The sequence below is a fragment of the Geotrypetes seraphini genome, chromosome 14 (genome assembly GCF_902459505.1).
Source record: "Geotrypetes seraphini chromosome 14, aGeoSer1.1, whole genome shotgun sequence".
NCBI classification, from domain to species: domain Eukaryota; kingdom Metazoa; phylum Chordata; class Amphibia; order Gymnophiona; family Dermophiidae; genus Geotrypetes; species Geotrypetes seraphini.
Window position 1 is genome coordinate 28337656 of NC_047097.1, and position 17151 is coordinate 28354806.

Genomic DNA, 17151 nt, shown 5'->3' on the forward strand with positions numbered 1-17151 from the left:
GTGCTCTAAAGCAGGAAAGTCTGGCTATCTGTACTTTGAGAGACCCAATCACCAGGCCTATCTTCAGACCTTCCGGCAGGAAGTCCAGCACCATCAAAACCGGTGCAGTCACCTGGTCTGAGCATTTTCAGTCACACCAATTCCAGAAACACTTCCAGTCTTTTGAGTAGGCCGCTAGTGTAGACTTTATTAGACCTCAGGAGCATGGCAATAATTTAAGTAGAATAGACTTTATGCACTAAGGCTTTGCACTCAAGAGCCATACCATAAGACCAAAGCATTCTGGATCCTCCATGGTGATGGGTACCTGGGAGAGAAGATTGAGTGACAAGGAAACCTGAGAGCCTCATTCTTCTGCAGACATACTAATTTTGTGTGCCATGGTTGCCTCGGCCAATCTGGAGCTACCAGGACCACTCAACTTGGGTGTATTCTGATCTGTTAAAGCACTCTGCAAGGCTTGGACCAGAGAGTCCAGCCTGGCGCTTCTGGGCTTGTACCTATGGCTGAGGAAAAGAGCTGCCTTTTTGTTGGTAGTTGAGGCCATGAGGGCAAATGTTGGGCACCCCCAGTGCCTGACTATGCTGTCGAAGGCCCTCTGAGAGAGAGACTACACCCCGGGATCCAAGGTCTGTTGACTTAAGCAGTCCACCTGCACATTCTCCACTCTAGTTACCTGAGCCACTGAGATGGTCAAGAGATGAAAGTTTGAAGAAATTGTCCCTCTCCACTTTCTCTTTGCCCTTCATGATCTTGTAAGTCTCTATCATGTCCCCTCTAAGCCTCCGCTTTTCCAGGGAAAAGAGCCCCAGTTTCGCTAATCTTTCAGCATATGAAAGGTTTTCCATACCTTTCCATAAACAAGACTAAGAATGTTATAATGCTTCTGTATTGCTCCATACAACCTCACCTTGAGTATTGTATTCATTTCTGGTCGTCGTATCCCAAAAAAGATATAGCAGAATTAGAAAAGGTTCAAAGAAGTACGACCAAGATGATAAAGAGGATGGAACTCCTCTCGTATGAAGAAAGACTAAAGAAGTTAGCGCTCTTCAGCTTGGAAAAGAGACTAAAGAAGTTAGCGCTCTTCAGCTTGGAAAAGAGACAGCTGAGAGGAGATATGATTGAAGTCTACACAATCCTGAGTGGTGTAGAACAGGTACAAATGGATCTGTTTTTTATTCCATTAAAAATTTCAAAAACTAGGAGACACTTGATGAAGTTACGAGGAAATACTTTTAAAACCAAAGGAGGAAATATTTTTTCACTCAGAGAATAGTTATGCTCTGGAACATGGTGCCAGAGGATGTAGTAAAAGCGGTCAACGTGGCTGGTTTTAAAAAAGGTTTGGACAGGTTCCTGGAGAAAAAGTCAGTGTTTACTGGGACAGACTTGGGGGAAGCCACTGCTTGCCCTGGATCAGTAGCATGGTTTGGCTACCGTGAAGACAGGATAGTGTGCTAGATAGACTTTTGGTCTGCCCCAGTAAGCTATACTTAAGTTCTTATGATAACACAGACACTGGTAAGAGTTAGGAGTTAAAAGCAGCCTCAAAAAAAGTAGACTTTTAGCCTAGATTTGAACACAACCAGAGCTTGACTGAGTGGATAACAAGAGGAAGTGAAACTTGAGCAATGGTCTGTAATTTGGTAGCTAAGGTTTAGTGCTAAGAAATGCAAGATCATGCATTTGGGCTGCAACAATCCAAGGGAATGGTACAGTTTAGGGGGTGAAGAACTTTTGTATACAAAAGAGGAGTGGGACTTGAGTGTGATAATAGATGATAATCTTAAGGTGGCTAAACAAGTTGAAAAGGTAACAGCGAAAGATAGGAAAATGCTTGGGTACATAGGGGAGGAATGGCCAGAAGGAAAAAGGAGGTAGTGATGCCCCTGTATAAGACTGTGATGAGTCCTCATTTAGAATATTGTGTACAATTCTAGAGGCCGCACCTTCAAAAAGATATAAACAGGATGGAGTCAGTCCAGAGGAAGGCTACTAAAATAGTCGGTGGTCTACATTGTAAGGCATATGGGGGACAGATTCAAAGATCTCAATATGTATATTTGGAAGGGAAGGCGGGAAAGGTGAGATATAGGGCTCCTAGACTCTAACGCCAGCATTGAGCTGGTGTTAGTTCTTGGCGTGTAGCACGGGGTTAGTAAAAGGAACCCTTAGTAGAAATGTTTAAATATCTACATGGCATAAATATGCTTGAGGCAAATCTCTTTCAAATTAAAGGAAACACCATAGTGAGGGGGCATGGGAAGAAGTTAAGAGGTCTACGGAAATACTTTTTTACAGAAAGGGTGGTAGATGCATGGAAGAGTCTTCTGGTAGAGGTGATGGAGACAAAGACTGTGTCTGAATTCAAGAAAGCCTGGGGTAGGCACGTGGAATCTCTTAGAGAGAGGAAGAGATAATGGCTACTGCGGATGGGCAGACTGGATAGACCATTTGGCCTTTATCTGCTGCCACGTTTCTATGTTTCTAGGCAGTCTGTTCCAGGCATATGGTGCAGCAAGATAGAAGGGATGGAGGTGGGTGTAGAAGAGAAGGGAACAGATAAGAGACACTTCCCCAAGGAACAGAGCCCTCGGGGAGGAGTATAGGGAGAGATAAGAGAGGAGAGATACTGAGGAGCTGCACTTGTAAGTCAATATTAAGATATCTATATAACAGCTCCATTGCTCCATTTTCAAATGAAACACTGATCGTTTAATCCCATTTTCTGTTTCCTGTCCTGTAGCATATAGAGCCCACAATATGGCATTGCCTTCTGTCTGACGAAGTTTTTATTTTCTGAGGAGTCTCTTATGAGCATCTTTGTCAAACACCATCTGATAATCCAAATACACTGTATCAGCTAGATCATTTTTACTCACATTTGTTTACACTTTTGAAACGATTGAATGCATTGGTAAACCCAGGTTGACTCGTTCCCCTTAAATATGTTCTATATCAGTGGTCCCCAACCCTGTCCTGGAGGACCACCAGGCCAGTCGGGTTTTTGGGATAGCCCTAATGAATATGCATGAGAGAGATTTGCATATAATGGAGGTGACAGGCATGCAAATCTGCCCCATGTATAATCATTAGGGCTATCCCAAAAACCCAACTGACCTGGTGGTCTTCCAGGATAGGGTTGGGGACCACTGTTCTATATAGTTGAGGTTTGGGGGGGGGGTGTTTACAATATATTTTACCATTTTTCTCCACCTGTCTATGGTTTCCTGTATTACTCCCGGACCTCCATCTTGGAAAGAAATTATACAGAAGGGATTGAGAATATCTGTATGGCCATTGGTCAATGCTATCACTTTAGCTGCCCTGTACAAATGATTCATGGGCTTCCCCTTTTCTCCCTGGCGGAGTGCAGGGAGGACTAAAAATTTCTGGTAGGTGAGTCTGGGGCACTTGTTCCTTGGAACACACCACAAACTTTGTGGAACATATCAACTCTAATTACTTCCACAAAGAAAACTCCTCATTAGCGTTCAATTAAAAAATATAATAAAGGAGAAACCGCAGAAGTAATCATTGCATTTATATCTAACTGTGGTCTTTCAAGTATGTCACTTTTCCCAAAATGAAGTATTCAAAATAAAATGAAGGGGTCTGTTTATTGAAATTATCTTCTGCTGTAGATATTTTCAGAATATAGTCTAAGGAAGTTTGTTTTTTTCTCCCCTAGTCTCTAGATTTTCTGTGTATGTCCACCATCCTGCTTTGTATTTAGCCCCTTATTTTCTGTTCTTTCAGGAGATAAATCAAGGAAATGCATCTCCTCCCCTTGCTACATCACCATTATGGCTTTAGCAATCATACTTTTAATTGTTACATTCCCCATCTCTATATGGTTTCTGCTAAAGGTAAGATACTGCTAGTAAGGCTCTCTGTAATAGGAATGATCAGCCACACTTTAAAGGATGTTTCCCGTACTAGTCCCTTTGAGCTGGACCACTGTACCAAAAGGATAGAAACAAATTACTGGGTATTTAGAGAAAAAAAAGAAACACATCTGCTCCCCGTGGATTACTGGGTATTTAACTTAGTCCTCTTTGATTCTCCTGGGCCAGTTTCCTTGTCCTCTTCTCTGTGTGTCCTGGGCTGGTTACTCTCAGCTTTATACTCCTTCTCTGAAAAACATTCACAAGATAGAGTCCACAAAACACAGCAGGGTTAGTGTTCACATGCTCTGGCTGCTGGGCGGGGTGAGGGGGTTCACTTGTACAGGGCTTACCTGTAACAGGTGTTCTCCGTAGACAGCAGGGGAATGCAGCCACACTTGTTGGTGAAGTGTCTGACTGAGCCTGCAGTGTCAGTGCCCTCCCCTAGCTATAGTAAGCTTTAAGCATACTGAGCATGTGCAGGAGCCCTAGTCCTTGAGCCCCCCCCCTCCTCCTCTTGTCAGTTTTGTCTCTAGCAGTAGAAGAAGAGGAGATGAGGGGATGGCGGTGGGTAACTGTTGCTACATTCCCTTGCTGTCTATGGAGAACACCTGTTACAAATAAGCAACCTTGCTTTCTCTGGAGACAAGCAGGGGATATGCAGGCACACCTGTTGGTGAGTCCCAAGCTGAAAAAGCATACGGAAGGAGAAACAGTCTATGATGTAAAGAGGTTATGTAAAACTGATTGACCAAAGGGAACATCTTGAGCTAAACTTTGGTCTAAGCAGTAGTGCTTGGTGAAAGTATGTACAGAAGACCAGGTAGCTGCTTTACAAATATCCTGGATTGGGGTGGACTTCAAGTTGGCTATTGAAGTCGCTGTAGCTCGCTGTTTATTTCAGATTGAACCAGGGGTTGTGTAGCAAAAATGGATGCAACGTGTAATCCATGAGGATATAGCTCTTTTTGTTGCTGGTTGTAGGAAACGAATTGTTGACTCAATTTGCGGAGATGAGAAGTTGCCATGAGGTAAAAAAGAAGCGCTCTTCTGCAATCTAAGGAATAAAGGTGTTCCTCTGCCTCAGAGGAATGCGGTGATGGAAAAAACGAAGGTAAAGTGATTATTTAGTTAAGTGGAAGTCCAAAGCCACCTTGGGAAGAAATTTAGGGTGAGTCCATAACTATACCTTATTTGGCTTGAAGCTCACTAACTTTTCTAGCTGATGTGAGTGCTATCAGAAAAGCTTTTTACCAGGAAAGGAAAGTGAGAGATGCAGAACCTAGTGGTTCAAAGGGGTCCTTCATCAATTATTCCAAGACTACGTTGAGGACCCAGAATGGAGTAGGATCTCTGAGCAGAGGTCTAAGATTAGTAAGACCTCTCATAAAACGAGAAATGAGAGGATGTTGTAAAACTGATTTATCATGTACCAAAGAATGATATGCTGAGATGGCTGACAAATTAAGTTTTACAGAGTTTGTCTTGAGGCCGGAGTCAGACAAGTGCAAGAGATAGGTGAAGATATAATCCAGTGGGCAGTGAAGAGGTTCTTGACCTTGAGTATGTGCCCATAAGGAAAAACGCTTCAATTTAGCTTGATAGGATTTTCTTGTGGAAGGTTGCCTTGATGCAAGCAGAACTGTTTTCACTGATTGAGAGAGAGTTGGTTGGTTGGAGTTGGTTAGGAGGGAACTCTCAATTTCCATGCCATGAGACTGAGACTGCGGCGATTGGGATGCAGTAATTGGCTGTTGTGCTATGAGAGAAGAGGATGGGACTAAGGGAATTGGAGAGGCATCCAGAAGATCCAGGAGCACTGGATACCATATTTGTCTGGGCCACTTGGCTGCAATGAGAATGAGTTGTGCCCTGTCCGTAATAATTTTCTGAAGCACTCTGGAAATGAGAGGAACTGGTGGGAATGCGTAGAGAAGATTGTGCTCCCATTGAATGGGAAAAGCATCCCTTACAAGTGCTCTTGGAGCTGGGCATAGAGAGCAAAGGAGGCTGCATTGTGCATTGATTTGAGAAGCAAATAGATCCACTTGGGGAGTCCCCCATTGCTGGAAAATGTCTGTGAGGACAGCAGGATTTAGGGTCCACTCATGAGGGTTGAGTTTCCTGTTGAGGGAGTCTGCCAGGCTGTTGTGTTCCCCTGGAATATAGACAACATGAAGGTCCACTTGAAGAGAGAGAGCGTAGTTCCACATAGAGAATGACATGGTGGCTGTTATCCGCGGCTAGCTGCGGGTAACCCACTGAAACGGGTGGGGGGGGGGGGAAGTGCTCACTGCGGGCATGGGGACAAAGCCATCCACCGCCCCATGGAGCAGTGAATGGTCTTGTCCCCCCAGTTAAGGGAGGGAACGCGAGCAGCCCTCTCCCTCCTTCCTACCTACCTATCGGACGAATCTATCTCCCTCCCTCCCCCTTACCTTCATAGCGCGTTAGTAAAGTAACTCGCTGAAGCCTGCCGAGCCTGCCTGCAGTCGCGTGCGTCTGTGGGTGGAAGCTTCTCCTCTGACGCATCCCTTTTATCAAGCCATGGTAGAGGTTTTTACTATGGACCGACAAGTCAACAAGACAACTCCTGATACTCTTAGGAATTCTATGACCATTCAAGCATTTACCTTGCCGGCCTGCGATAAAACCTCTTCCGCAGCTTGATAAAAGGGGATTATATTAACATGTCGACTCCCAGGATCTAAAAAACCTCTCAGCTTCCAAGGGGAGATGTCTCACCTGTAGAGGAGAGTGAGACATGGGAAGAAGTGAAGGGATGGATAAGCTAAACATGCTTCAAATTGGTTAGGGAAAAGTGCATTAGTGCTTGCTGAGGACTGTAGGGAAATAGAAGTCTGGCTCAAGGGGAAATGAGAAACAGAACAGGCTAAAAAGATTTAGGGAGTAGAGCAGGAAGAGAGCTATTAAACTCCCTGCTCCTAAATATAAGACGTGAATTTATGCCTGAGGAAAAGGAGAAAAATTAAAAAGTACAGAGAGAGTAAGGAGGGAGGGAAAGAGGACAAGGAGGAACAAGGAAGAAAAAGAAATTAGTGGAAAGTGAAAACAATTACAGTAAATTCTGTTATCTGGCACCCATTGGGATTGGTAGATGCAAGATAACCGTTTTTCTGGTTGCTTGAGAGTTACTGTAGAATAGTTTTGTCTCTCTTCCCACCTCACTCTATCATCCCCCCACCTCCATTTGTAGGTCCAGCATCTGTTCTTTCCTTCTTTCTGGGTCATTTTCTCTCCCCCCCCCCTTTTCCCCCCACTTATGGGTCCAGCATCCATCTATCTCCCCTGCCCTTCACTCTGCAGGATCACTATCCAAATCCCTTCCACTTACGGGTCCAGCATCCATGGCAGCCAGTCCTAACAATATCTCTCCCTCCCTCTGGCCCCCTAAGCAGCAGAATCAGTCCTCTCCTTCCCTCAATTACCCGTAGCAGTAGCAGCAGTCAGTGAGCAGAGGAAGTGTCTTAAGCAGGCAGCTTCTAGCCAGCCCCGGCAGGGCCTTTCCTCTGCCATGTTGGAAGTGATATGCCAAATGAAAGGTCCTGCCGAGATGGCTGGAAGCAGCCTGTTTACGGTGCTTCATCTGCTCTCCAGCTGCCATTACTACTTTGGGTAATTGAGGGAGTTGCTGCTGTAACTCTTTGTTCTGTCGGCAGCATGAGTGAATTATGTTCAAAACTGTTTATTGGTCAAAAATACAAGCCAAAGTCAGAATAACAACAAGCAACACTGACCAAGTTTTGCATGACTGAATTAAATACACTGCCTTAGTAGACCTGGAAGCTTTCTTCAGAGGAAAAGCTTCTGGGTTGACAAGGGCTACGTGTTTAGTTCACTCATGCTACTGATGGCATGAAGAGTTTACAGCAGTTCCAAATAAGCAAGCACCGGATTCTGGGGGTGGTAGTAAGTAAGATCACCAGACAACAAAGGTAGGAAAAGTGATTTTATTTTTCAATTTAGTGATTGAAATATGTCAATTTTCAGAATTTACATCTCCTGTCTATATTTTGCACTGTTCAGGAAGAAATATATTTCTTTCTATTTCTCTGGTATTGTACTGCATGTGCAGAGCCTGGCATCTTAGGGTTTTGTTTATGTATAATAAGACTGTTAGTTTGTGGTCCTGTATTTGCATAGGATTTATCTATATTCTGCACATGTGACCAAGGTCAGGTGTTCTGGTAGGAATGAATGTCGTGAAACGTTATTGGTGTCATGGCCCCAAGTATAGGGTTACCAGTTTGTTTGGGTTTTGGAATGCCCGGAGCTTGAAGCCACATCTGGAGGGCCTCTGCACACATGTGGATGTCGACACGCATGAGTGTGATGTCATCTTATTGATGTCCAGGCATACACAGAGACCCTCTAGACCAGGGATCTGAAAGTCCCTCCTTGAGGGCCGCAATCCAGTCGGGTTTTCAGGATTTCCCCAACGAATATGCATTGAAAGCAGTGCAAGCACATAGATCTCATGCATATTCATTGGGGAAATTCTGAAAACCCGACTGGATTGCGGCCCTCAAGGAGGGACTTTGAGACCCCTGCTCTAGACACAGCCTGGAGCTCGGGGAAGGAAACACAATGTTCATGTGGGAGGTGGGACCAGGGCTAGGGGCGGAGCCAAGTGTCCTCTTTTTTTTTTTTTTTAAGGACATTTGGTAACCCTACCTGTATGATGCTGACAAGTTACGAGAGGGAAGAGAGAGTGGCAGGACCCTAATTTATGATTTGTCCACATTACCTGCTCTGCTCTTGACGTTTAGATACAGACTGGTTATTCACTACCAAATGTATTTTGTTTTTCTTTGCTGGATAAGTAGAAATTTGTTGTGAGTTTTGAGTTCAGCACCCCCAATCATTTTCAAAGGGTGGCTCCTCTGAATATTATTATAAGTACCACATGAACTACCAAGCTTCCAAGGGGCAGAAAAAAGCACATGGAAGGCCAGGTTCTGGCTTCAGGACCATAGGTTGGATACACCTGGTATATATCTTCGTCTGGCTTTCCCATCGGGAAATATTGTTAAGTGTAAGCCAGATTAATGTTCCTCAGTAGCAGCTACACATGCCATGCGCTGTGTAGCCGATAAAATGACACGTACTTGTATTTTCTAATGTGTGCTTGTGCACCTTGTTAATGCCTCTTTACATGGCCCTGTAAACACAGAGAGTGCACATTTGTTGCATGAAAGAGCCCTAGATGGGAGGGGAAGAGGAAAGTATGTGATGCATATGGGAAATCAGCCACAAAAACTCTTCCTTTGCTTTTGTTCCACAGAGAGTAAAAAAACACGAGGGCATCGTGATACACCGCCTTGGCAGAATGCTAGGAGCCAAAGGGCCCAGATGGATCATCCTGGTACCCATAATTGATAAACTGCAAAGGGTTGATCTCTGGATACAACCTTTGACAGTCCCTTCCATTAAGGTGAGATATGCTGCTATTACTATGAGGGGGTCATCCTATTACCGTTTATTGACAAATTATAGAGAATTGATCTCTGTGTACAATTTTTGAAAACCCCTAGCATTGATATGAGATGTAATGCTAATACTTCATGGGGTCACATCCATTCGCTTCTACTAACTTTCACTTTTAGCTCTTTATGGCATTTTTAGCAATGATCCAGGTCACAATTTTGTCTATTTATTTCATTTTAATGGTGTATCATTTTTAACTCAGAACATATATTAAAACAAATTCTAATAAGAAAGCATTAAAAAATTTTGTCATCACTGTAAATTAAAAAAAATAGTCCTCTCATTTAAGGTATTCTGTCCATACCCATTCAAACCTCAAGGAAACATCCCAACTTATGTTGGTTACTGTTGGCCTATATTCTTCAGTTTTTAGTTACACTGTCTTCCCTAACTTCATTAATTAATACCTACATCAGTATGACGCCAGTTGAGACCTTTACTACCCATCGTTCACCCCCTTAATTCAAATTCTAGTGCAAAAGAAACACGAGTCCTGAACCAGTGGGTGATATTCCCGAAAGCGCGAGATTAACTGCAGAAGGATACAACACATCTTTCAGCTCCATCTCCTCCTCCACAGTGGGCAGTGCCCAGTCTCATCAGTTTTTCCTTTCTGCAAGCAAGCTGAGGTGTCTTTATTATCTGCTCTGTTATAGTTGTTTTGTTTATTTGTTGGTTGTTTTTTTTTTTGAAGGGGGGGGGGTGTTATACAAATCGTGAACCTTGTGGTAGAGAATGACACAGTGACAAAATTCAACACCATTCCCATCCCCACAGATAACCATGGGAAATAATCCCGTGCCATTCTTTAAGGTCTATCTTAACCTCAGTCCTTCTACACCAGTATTCTTCAATGAAATGCTTAAGGGTCAGTAGTTGTGCTTATTCATACTCTGATTCTTCGCTCTCTCTTAAAGAATGGCATGGAGAGGGTTCCCTGGTTATCTTAGGGGACAGAAATAGTGATGAATTTTGTCACTGTGTCATCCTCTAGCTCGCGGTGCTTGCTAGGGCATCTCTGCCTGGGAGAAGACGCAGACTCACAGGGCAGAAGTCTGTAGCTAATAGGGCAACACTTTTAGGGATGTGTAGACGCCGTAGAGCATAAGAGGGAATATAAAGAGTCCCTGAAGGGGTCCTTTAGGCTTCCTGCTCAAGGTTTTATACCAGTTTTTGTGAGGGTGATGTGAGGGTGGCTGCTCAAGGGGATACTTCCTCTAAAAGCGCAATCCCCCCCAGAGACAGTCGTCATGCAGGAAGCAGAAGGCCAGACTGGGAAGACTGGGGGTCAGAGTCTATGCTTTTATTGCCACAGAAGGATTGGATAATCTTATGGCTTGTGTGGCAGATCATCATCCTAAAGCATTACCAGACAGTAGACCACATACCTCTAAAGGAAAACCTGTCAAACGCTGAGAGATTGGAGAAGCTGGGTCTCTTTTCCCTGGAGAAGAGGGGACTTAGAGGGGATATGATAGAGACTTACAAGATCATGAAGGGCATAGAGAGAGTAGAGAGGGGCAGAAAGAGAGAGAGAGAGAAAGGGATAGACAGAAATAGAGAGAGAAAGGGAGAGAGAGAAAGAGAGAGAGATAGAGAAAGATTGGAGAAACTGGGACTCTTTTCCCTGGAGAAGAGGAGACTTAGAGGGGATATGATAGAGACTTACAAGATCATGAAGGGCATAGAGAGAGTAGAGAGGGACAGATTCTTCAAACTTTCAAAAAATAAAAGAACAAGAGGGCATTCAGAAAAGTTGAAAGGGGACAGATTCAAAACGAATGCTAGGAAGTTTTTCTTTACCCAACGTGTAGTGAACACCTGGAATGCACTTCCAGAGGACGTAATAGGGCAGAGTACGATACTGGGGTTTAAGAAAGGATTGGACAATTTCATGCTGGAAAAGGGGATAGAGGATTGCTGCACAGGTCCTGGACCTGTTGGGCTACCGCGTGAGCGGACTGCTGGGCAAGATGGACCTCAGGTCTGACCCAGCGGAGGCATTGCTTAAGTTCTTATGTTCTTATATGGTAATTGTGTCAATACTCCAGAGGTTACTCTTCCCAGAGATCATTTCAGGAGTCCAGAGAGATGTTTGGCAATAATAGGTGAACCCAGGTCTCTGGGTCTTGTGCCACAGCAGCCTCCAAGATGACCCAATAACTTCAGGGCTGTGACCTCACCTCCACGGATAGGAGGGAGGGAGTCAGCCTATTTGGAATCCTGGGCACAAATCTGCTAGGCCCACTGGGTTCTGTATATAATTTGAGAGGGCTAAAGACTCAAATTCTGCCACCATCTGACAGACCGGTTTATGGACTCTCTGGCTGGAAGGCCAGAAAAAGTGGTCAAGATCCGAGCGACAGTCAAAAGACACTTGGATCTAAAGGCCATAGAACCAGTACCATCTGAGCAATTGGGCTCAGGTAGATGCTTCATAGTGCCAAAGAAAGATTCAGATGACTGGCAGCCTATTCTGGACCTGAAGTACCTTGATTTTGAATGGAGATCATTCGGTTGGTCATTGCGGCAGTGAAGCCAGGGGAATTCCTAGCCTCTTTAGATTTCATGAAGGCCTATCTACACATTCCGATACTTCCAGAACACAGGAAGTATTTAAGAATCCATGGCCTGGGGAGACATTTCCAGTTCTCTGCCCTTCCCTTTGGACCGGCAACAGCACCTCAGATGCACGTGCATCCATATTTGGATGATTGGCTAATCAGAGCACCGTCCAAATTGGAAGGGGAAAGAGCAGTGGCCTAAATTGTGTAGCTCTTACAGGACCCGAGTTTGACTGTCAGTTTCCAGAAAAGCCACCTGAAACTAACTCAAACCCTAGAATACTTGGGAATCTGCTTCAACACAGCAGAAGGCCATGTTTTTTTTCCAGAGTTACACAAACAGAAGCTCATAAGTCAAATTGTGAACCTCCTGAAAATTTCAGTTCTATGGCTTGGCATTATTTCCAGGTACTGGAATCGATGGCTGTAGCCATAGAAGTGGTTCTTTGGGTGAAGTCTCATATTCATCCTCTACAGTATTGTTCTTCAACCATCGGTCCATGGACCAGTGCCGGTCCACAGAAATTTTCTGCCGGTCCACAGGGTCGGCACGTCCAACAGGCCCAAGACGGTGTTCTGTAGCTGCCGATCCACGGTGCGATCAATACAGTGTCTTCGGGCCGACTCCCTGAGTGCTACAGTGCACAAAGCCGTGGGAAAAGGCTCCTACCCGCGCCTCATCTGGAAGCCTTCTTTCTGATGTCGCAATGTGAGAGGGAAGGCTTACAGATGAGGCGCGCGAGGAGCCACTGCCGACAGCTTTGTGCACTGCAGCACTCAAGGAGCCATGTTGATTGCACTGTGGACCAGCCCGAAGATAACACTGTAGGGACAGGCCAGAAGGCAAGGCACAGCATGGAGGGAGAGAGACAACAACGGTAGGGGGAATGCTTTTATTTTTTTTATTTAGTGATTGATTTACATCTGCTGTCTGTTCAGGAAGAAATGCATTTGTTTCTTTTCCTCTGGGGTTGTATTGCTTGCAGAGTCTTGCTTCTTAGGGTTGTAAATATTAGTACGGTATAACCTTGGTTTGCGAGCATAATTCGTTCCAGAAGCATGCTTGTAATCCAAAGCACTCGTATATCAAAGCAAATTTCCCCATAGGAAATAATGGAAACTCAGACGATTCGTTCCACAACCCAAAAACTTTAATACAAAATACTGTACGTACTTATTGCAAGACCTCGCTCATTTAGAACAGTCACTACATTCTTGCAGCGTCAGAGAGAGAAGAACCATTGGCTCAATTGTGATGTGTATATACTGTATATACTTGTATTGCAAGAAATTATATCAAGTTAAAATTTAATCAAATGTTTTGCTTGTCTTGCAAAACACTTGCAAACCAAGTTACTTGCAATCCAAGGTTTTACTGTACTTTTAGTTTTTGGTCCTGCATTTGCATGGGGTTATCTGTGTTCTGGGAGGAATGAATGTTGAGAAGCATACAGTGTGCTTTGTGTATTTTAATTTTGTGGTTAACCGTTATGTGTTGTTAATATGATTATATATTGTGTGTATGTGTATATATGAAAAATGAATGGAAAAAATGGTGTTACAATTAGTACTATTATGGGGGCGGGGTCTAGGGCGGAGATTGGGTGGAATGGGCACAGCTTAGCCCAGTGTTCTTCAACTGCCGGTCCGCGTATTGGTGCCGGTCCACAAAATAATTATTTTATTTCTGCTGGTCCAGAGGTGTCAAAAGGTTGAAGAACACTGCTCTACAGAACACTGTGTTACCCCACTTGGCTCCGCAGATGGATTCACTCCAAATGCTGCTTCTTTAGATGGTGGAAGCGAGGTGAAGCATGAGTTGGTCGCTTTGTTCAGAATCCCTTTCAAGGGGTATGCCCTTGTGTATAACCATTTGGGAGATACTAATGACAGATGCCAGCCTTTACGACTGGGGGGAGGGTCATTACAGGGGTCATCTGATGCAGGGTTGATGTCAACTCCTCAAAGGAAATGGTCTATAAACTGGAGCTGTGGCCTGAATTCAGACACAGTCTTTGTCTCCACCACCTCTAATGGGAGACTGTTCCACACATCTCCATCCTTTCTGTAAAAAAAAAAAGTATTTCCTTAGATTACTCTCTTAACTTCATCCTGTGCCCTCTCATTTAGCACAGTAACTTACCGTAACGGGTGTTATCCAGGGACAGCAGGCTGATATTCTCACATGTGAGTGACGTCATCCACGGAGCCCCAGTATAGACAGTTTTAAGAGTGCATCACTACTTTAACTTTTTAGAAAGTTTGTGATTGTCTGCACTGCGCATGAGCGAGTGCCTTCCCACCCGACGTAGGCTCGCAGTTCCCACCCGACATAGGCTCGCAGTTCCGTAAGCAAGCTAAGAAGTCATTCAGGGAAGGTAGGTGGGTTGTGAGAATATCTGCCTGCTTTCTCCTGCCAATGGCCTTATCGGGATGGGATCTAGGGCTTTAGGGGGCGACTGGGGAGGGAGGGGTGGTGTGGTTGGTTATTGATTGCCAGGGTCCATAAAAACCCAGAAATTTTGGAATAAAGGGGGGTGGGATCAGAGAATGTATTTCCATAAAACATCCTTGATGACGACTGTTTTGTTATTTGCCTAGTTATTTTTGCTCATTTGTTGAAAATTGTTTATTTCTTTATTTATACTTTATATATTTTATTTCTTTATTTGTTACATGTTATCATCAATAAAATTGTTTAAACATAAACCGTACCATGCAGTGATTACTGGATGCCAGATGATCACCCACTGTAACATCAAAAACACTTTCCTCGTTTGTAAGCACTACTGTATTTTCACGTAGATAACGTGCACCCGTGTAAAACGTGCACACGGGTATAGCACGCGGGAAACACAAATTTATGTAAAGAAATTTTTATATACCACGCTCATGGGTATACCGCGCATGCCGCCCCGACTCTCCTCTGGCTGCCCCGACTCTCCTCTGGCTGCCCCAACTCTCCTTTCACCCGCCCCGACTTTCCATTCACTGCCCCGACTCTCCTCTGGCCACCTCAACTCTACTTTCGGCCACCCCGACTCCTCTCCCTCTTGAAGTCCTGTCCCCACCCTGAAAGCCTGATGCCCCCCCCCCCCCGATGCCCGATTCATCATCCGAAAGGACCGCTCACACCCCCACAGCTCGCACTCTCACCCCGATGGACCGCTCGCACTCCCACCCGAAGAACCGCTCGCACCCCCACATCCTCCCCCCCTCCCCCATGGAGAAGCTGTCTACCTTGTTTCCGGATGCCAGTGAGCCCAGCTGCTTCCTCTGCCGGCGGTCCTGCCCCTTCTCTGAGCCCTGCTGCGCTGCTTCCTCTTCCGGCGGTCCCGCCCTTTCTCTGACGTCAGATTTTAATATGCTGGATGATGGTCCTTCCGGATGATGAATCGGGCGTCGGGCGGGGTGGGAACTATGTAAAAAAAATTTTATATAGCGCGCTCACGCGTATAACGCACAAGGTTATGCATGGTTTGTAAAATCGTGTACAACGCGCGCGTTATATGCGTGAAAATACGGTAAGTCCAATATGATCCCATCCCGCATAGGTTTCATTACCAACTGCTGGAATAGTTCTTCTTGTAGAAAATCCAGGATCTCCCTACTTCTAGAAGACCCCGCAATAGGGATTTCCCCAATAAACATCCGGCATGTTAAAATCACTTATTAATAAAATTTCCCCTTTTTAGATATATTCCGAATGTCTACTATTAAATCTCTGTTCACTTCTTCCGTCTGTGAAGGAGGCCTGTACATCACACCAATGTAAATATATTTACCATTCCCTCTTTCCAAATTGATCCATGGTGCCTCTTTCCTTGCCCTGCAGATCCTTCAATTGTGTGGGTATCACTGATAGCAGGAGAGAATGGGCATCTCCCCTGCTGATCTTTGATTTGGGGGCTCTTTTTAAAAAAATTTGTGGGTGTATTCTGCGCATATGCTGATCACTATCACCAGTGACTCGTCCCATGCATATTTAGCAACTCTCTGTGAACCTCATTTGCATGTATGGATTATAGAGAATAACTCATCTTTTTCAAATTGTTACATTAATGGCCACAACAATGGCCCATCGGATTTTAACATGAGTTTTTATTTTTGTGTGTTTTGTTTTATTTATAACCCGCCTTTCCCAAGGCGGCTCACAATTTAAACATACACAATAAAAAAATACATAAAATACATATAAAAAACCACAAACATAAGTGTCCAGCGCTTACATTATTACAAATGCCTAATGCCCATATTTCATGTTACAGAATAGATGTCTCTTCAATAATTTCTTAAAAGCATCAAATTACATTGCTTTCTAATGTACAAAGGTAGCCAATTCCATTCCTGGGGGCCCCTGCAGGGAAACATGCCTATATGTGAGGTATTTAGTCTCAGTTCCTTACGGGAGGCACAAACAAGTCCACCATGATGGACAGAACGCAACTTGGATAATGGGACATAAGCCTGAATAATACCCATCAAACTTGCAGGAGCCAGACCATGCATATACAAATAAAACATCACAAGCAGTCTAAAGTATATACGGTCTTCCAACTTCAACCAGTATAGCTTCACGTAATAGTCTGTTACATGTTCGGCCCTTTCCAAGCACAAAAAAGTCTTAATCACTGAGTTTCGAGGGTTGTTGGTAGGCCCAAGAGCACAATATTGCAATAGTCCAGACATGATAATACCATTGACTTCACAATGACCCTAAATGTGCTAGCAGACAGGTACGGTCGAAGTCTATTGAAAAGCCACAATGTGAAAAAAAAATCTTATTTTTATCAATTCCTGAACATGACTTTTATAGGTCAATTTCGAGTCCACCACAATGCCTAGATACATAACCTCTTCAGAGAGCTTTATATGGGTGTCCCAAAGCTGTAAAGACCCAGGGGTTTCTTGTACCTTTGTTCTCTAAAATAACATTTTTGTTTTTTTGAACATTCAGCTTTAACCGGCTATCCTCCATCCATTCCTTTACACTTGTTATCATTACTTGTAGTCGTTCCTCCATTTCTCTCAAGTTCCCTTCAACAGGGACCTCGGAACTCTACAACAGCTTATATAGAGGGAGAAGATATAGATTGAAAAAGGCAGCCAAGAGCACTGAACCCTGAGGCACACGTGTCAGTAACATATTACGGTGCGAAACTTCACCATTCACTCCAATCTCTTGTTGC

The 17151-nt window shown here is 44.2% G+C and overlaps 1 protein-coding gene across 8 annotated transcripts in view; it reads left to right on the forward strand.

Moving 5' to 3' along the window:
- LOC117348528 (stomatin-like protein 1) overlaps positions 1-17151 on the forward strand; it is a 109252-nt gene that overhangs the window by 67585 nt on the left and 24516 nt on the right. For all 8 annotated transcript variants that reach the window (XM_033920758.1, XM_033920764.1, XM_033920765.1 and 5 more), the window contains 2 exons: positions 3763-3872; positions 9196-9345. In XM_033920758.1, the coding sequence (XP_033776649.1) occupies positions 3763-3872; positions 9196-9345 (260 nt within the window). The remainder of the gene's footprint in view (positions 1-3762; positions 3873-9195; positions 9346-17151) is intronic.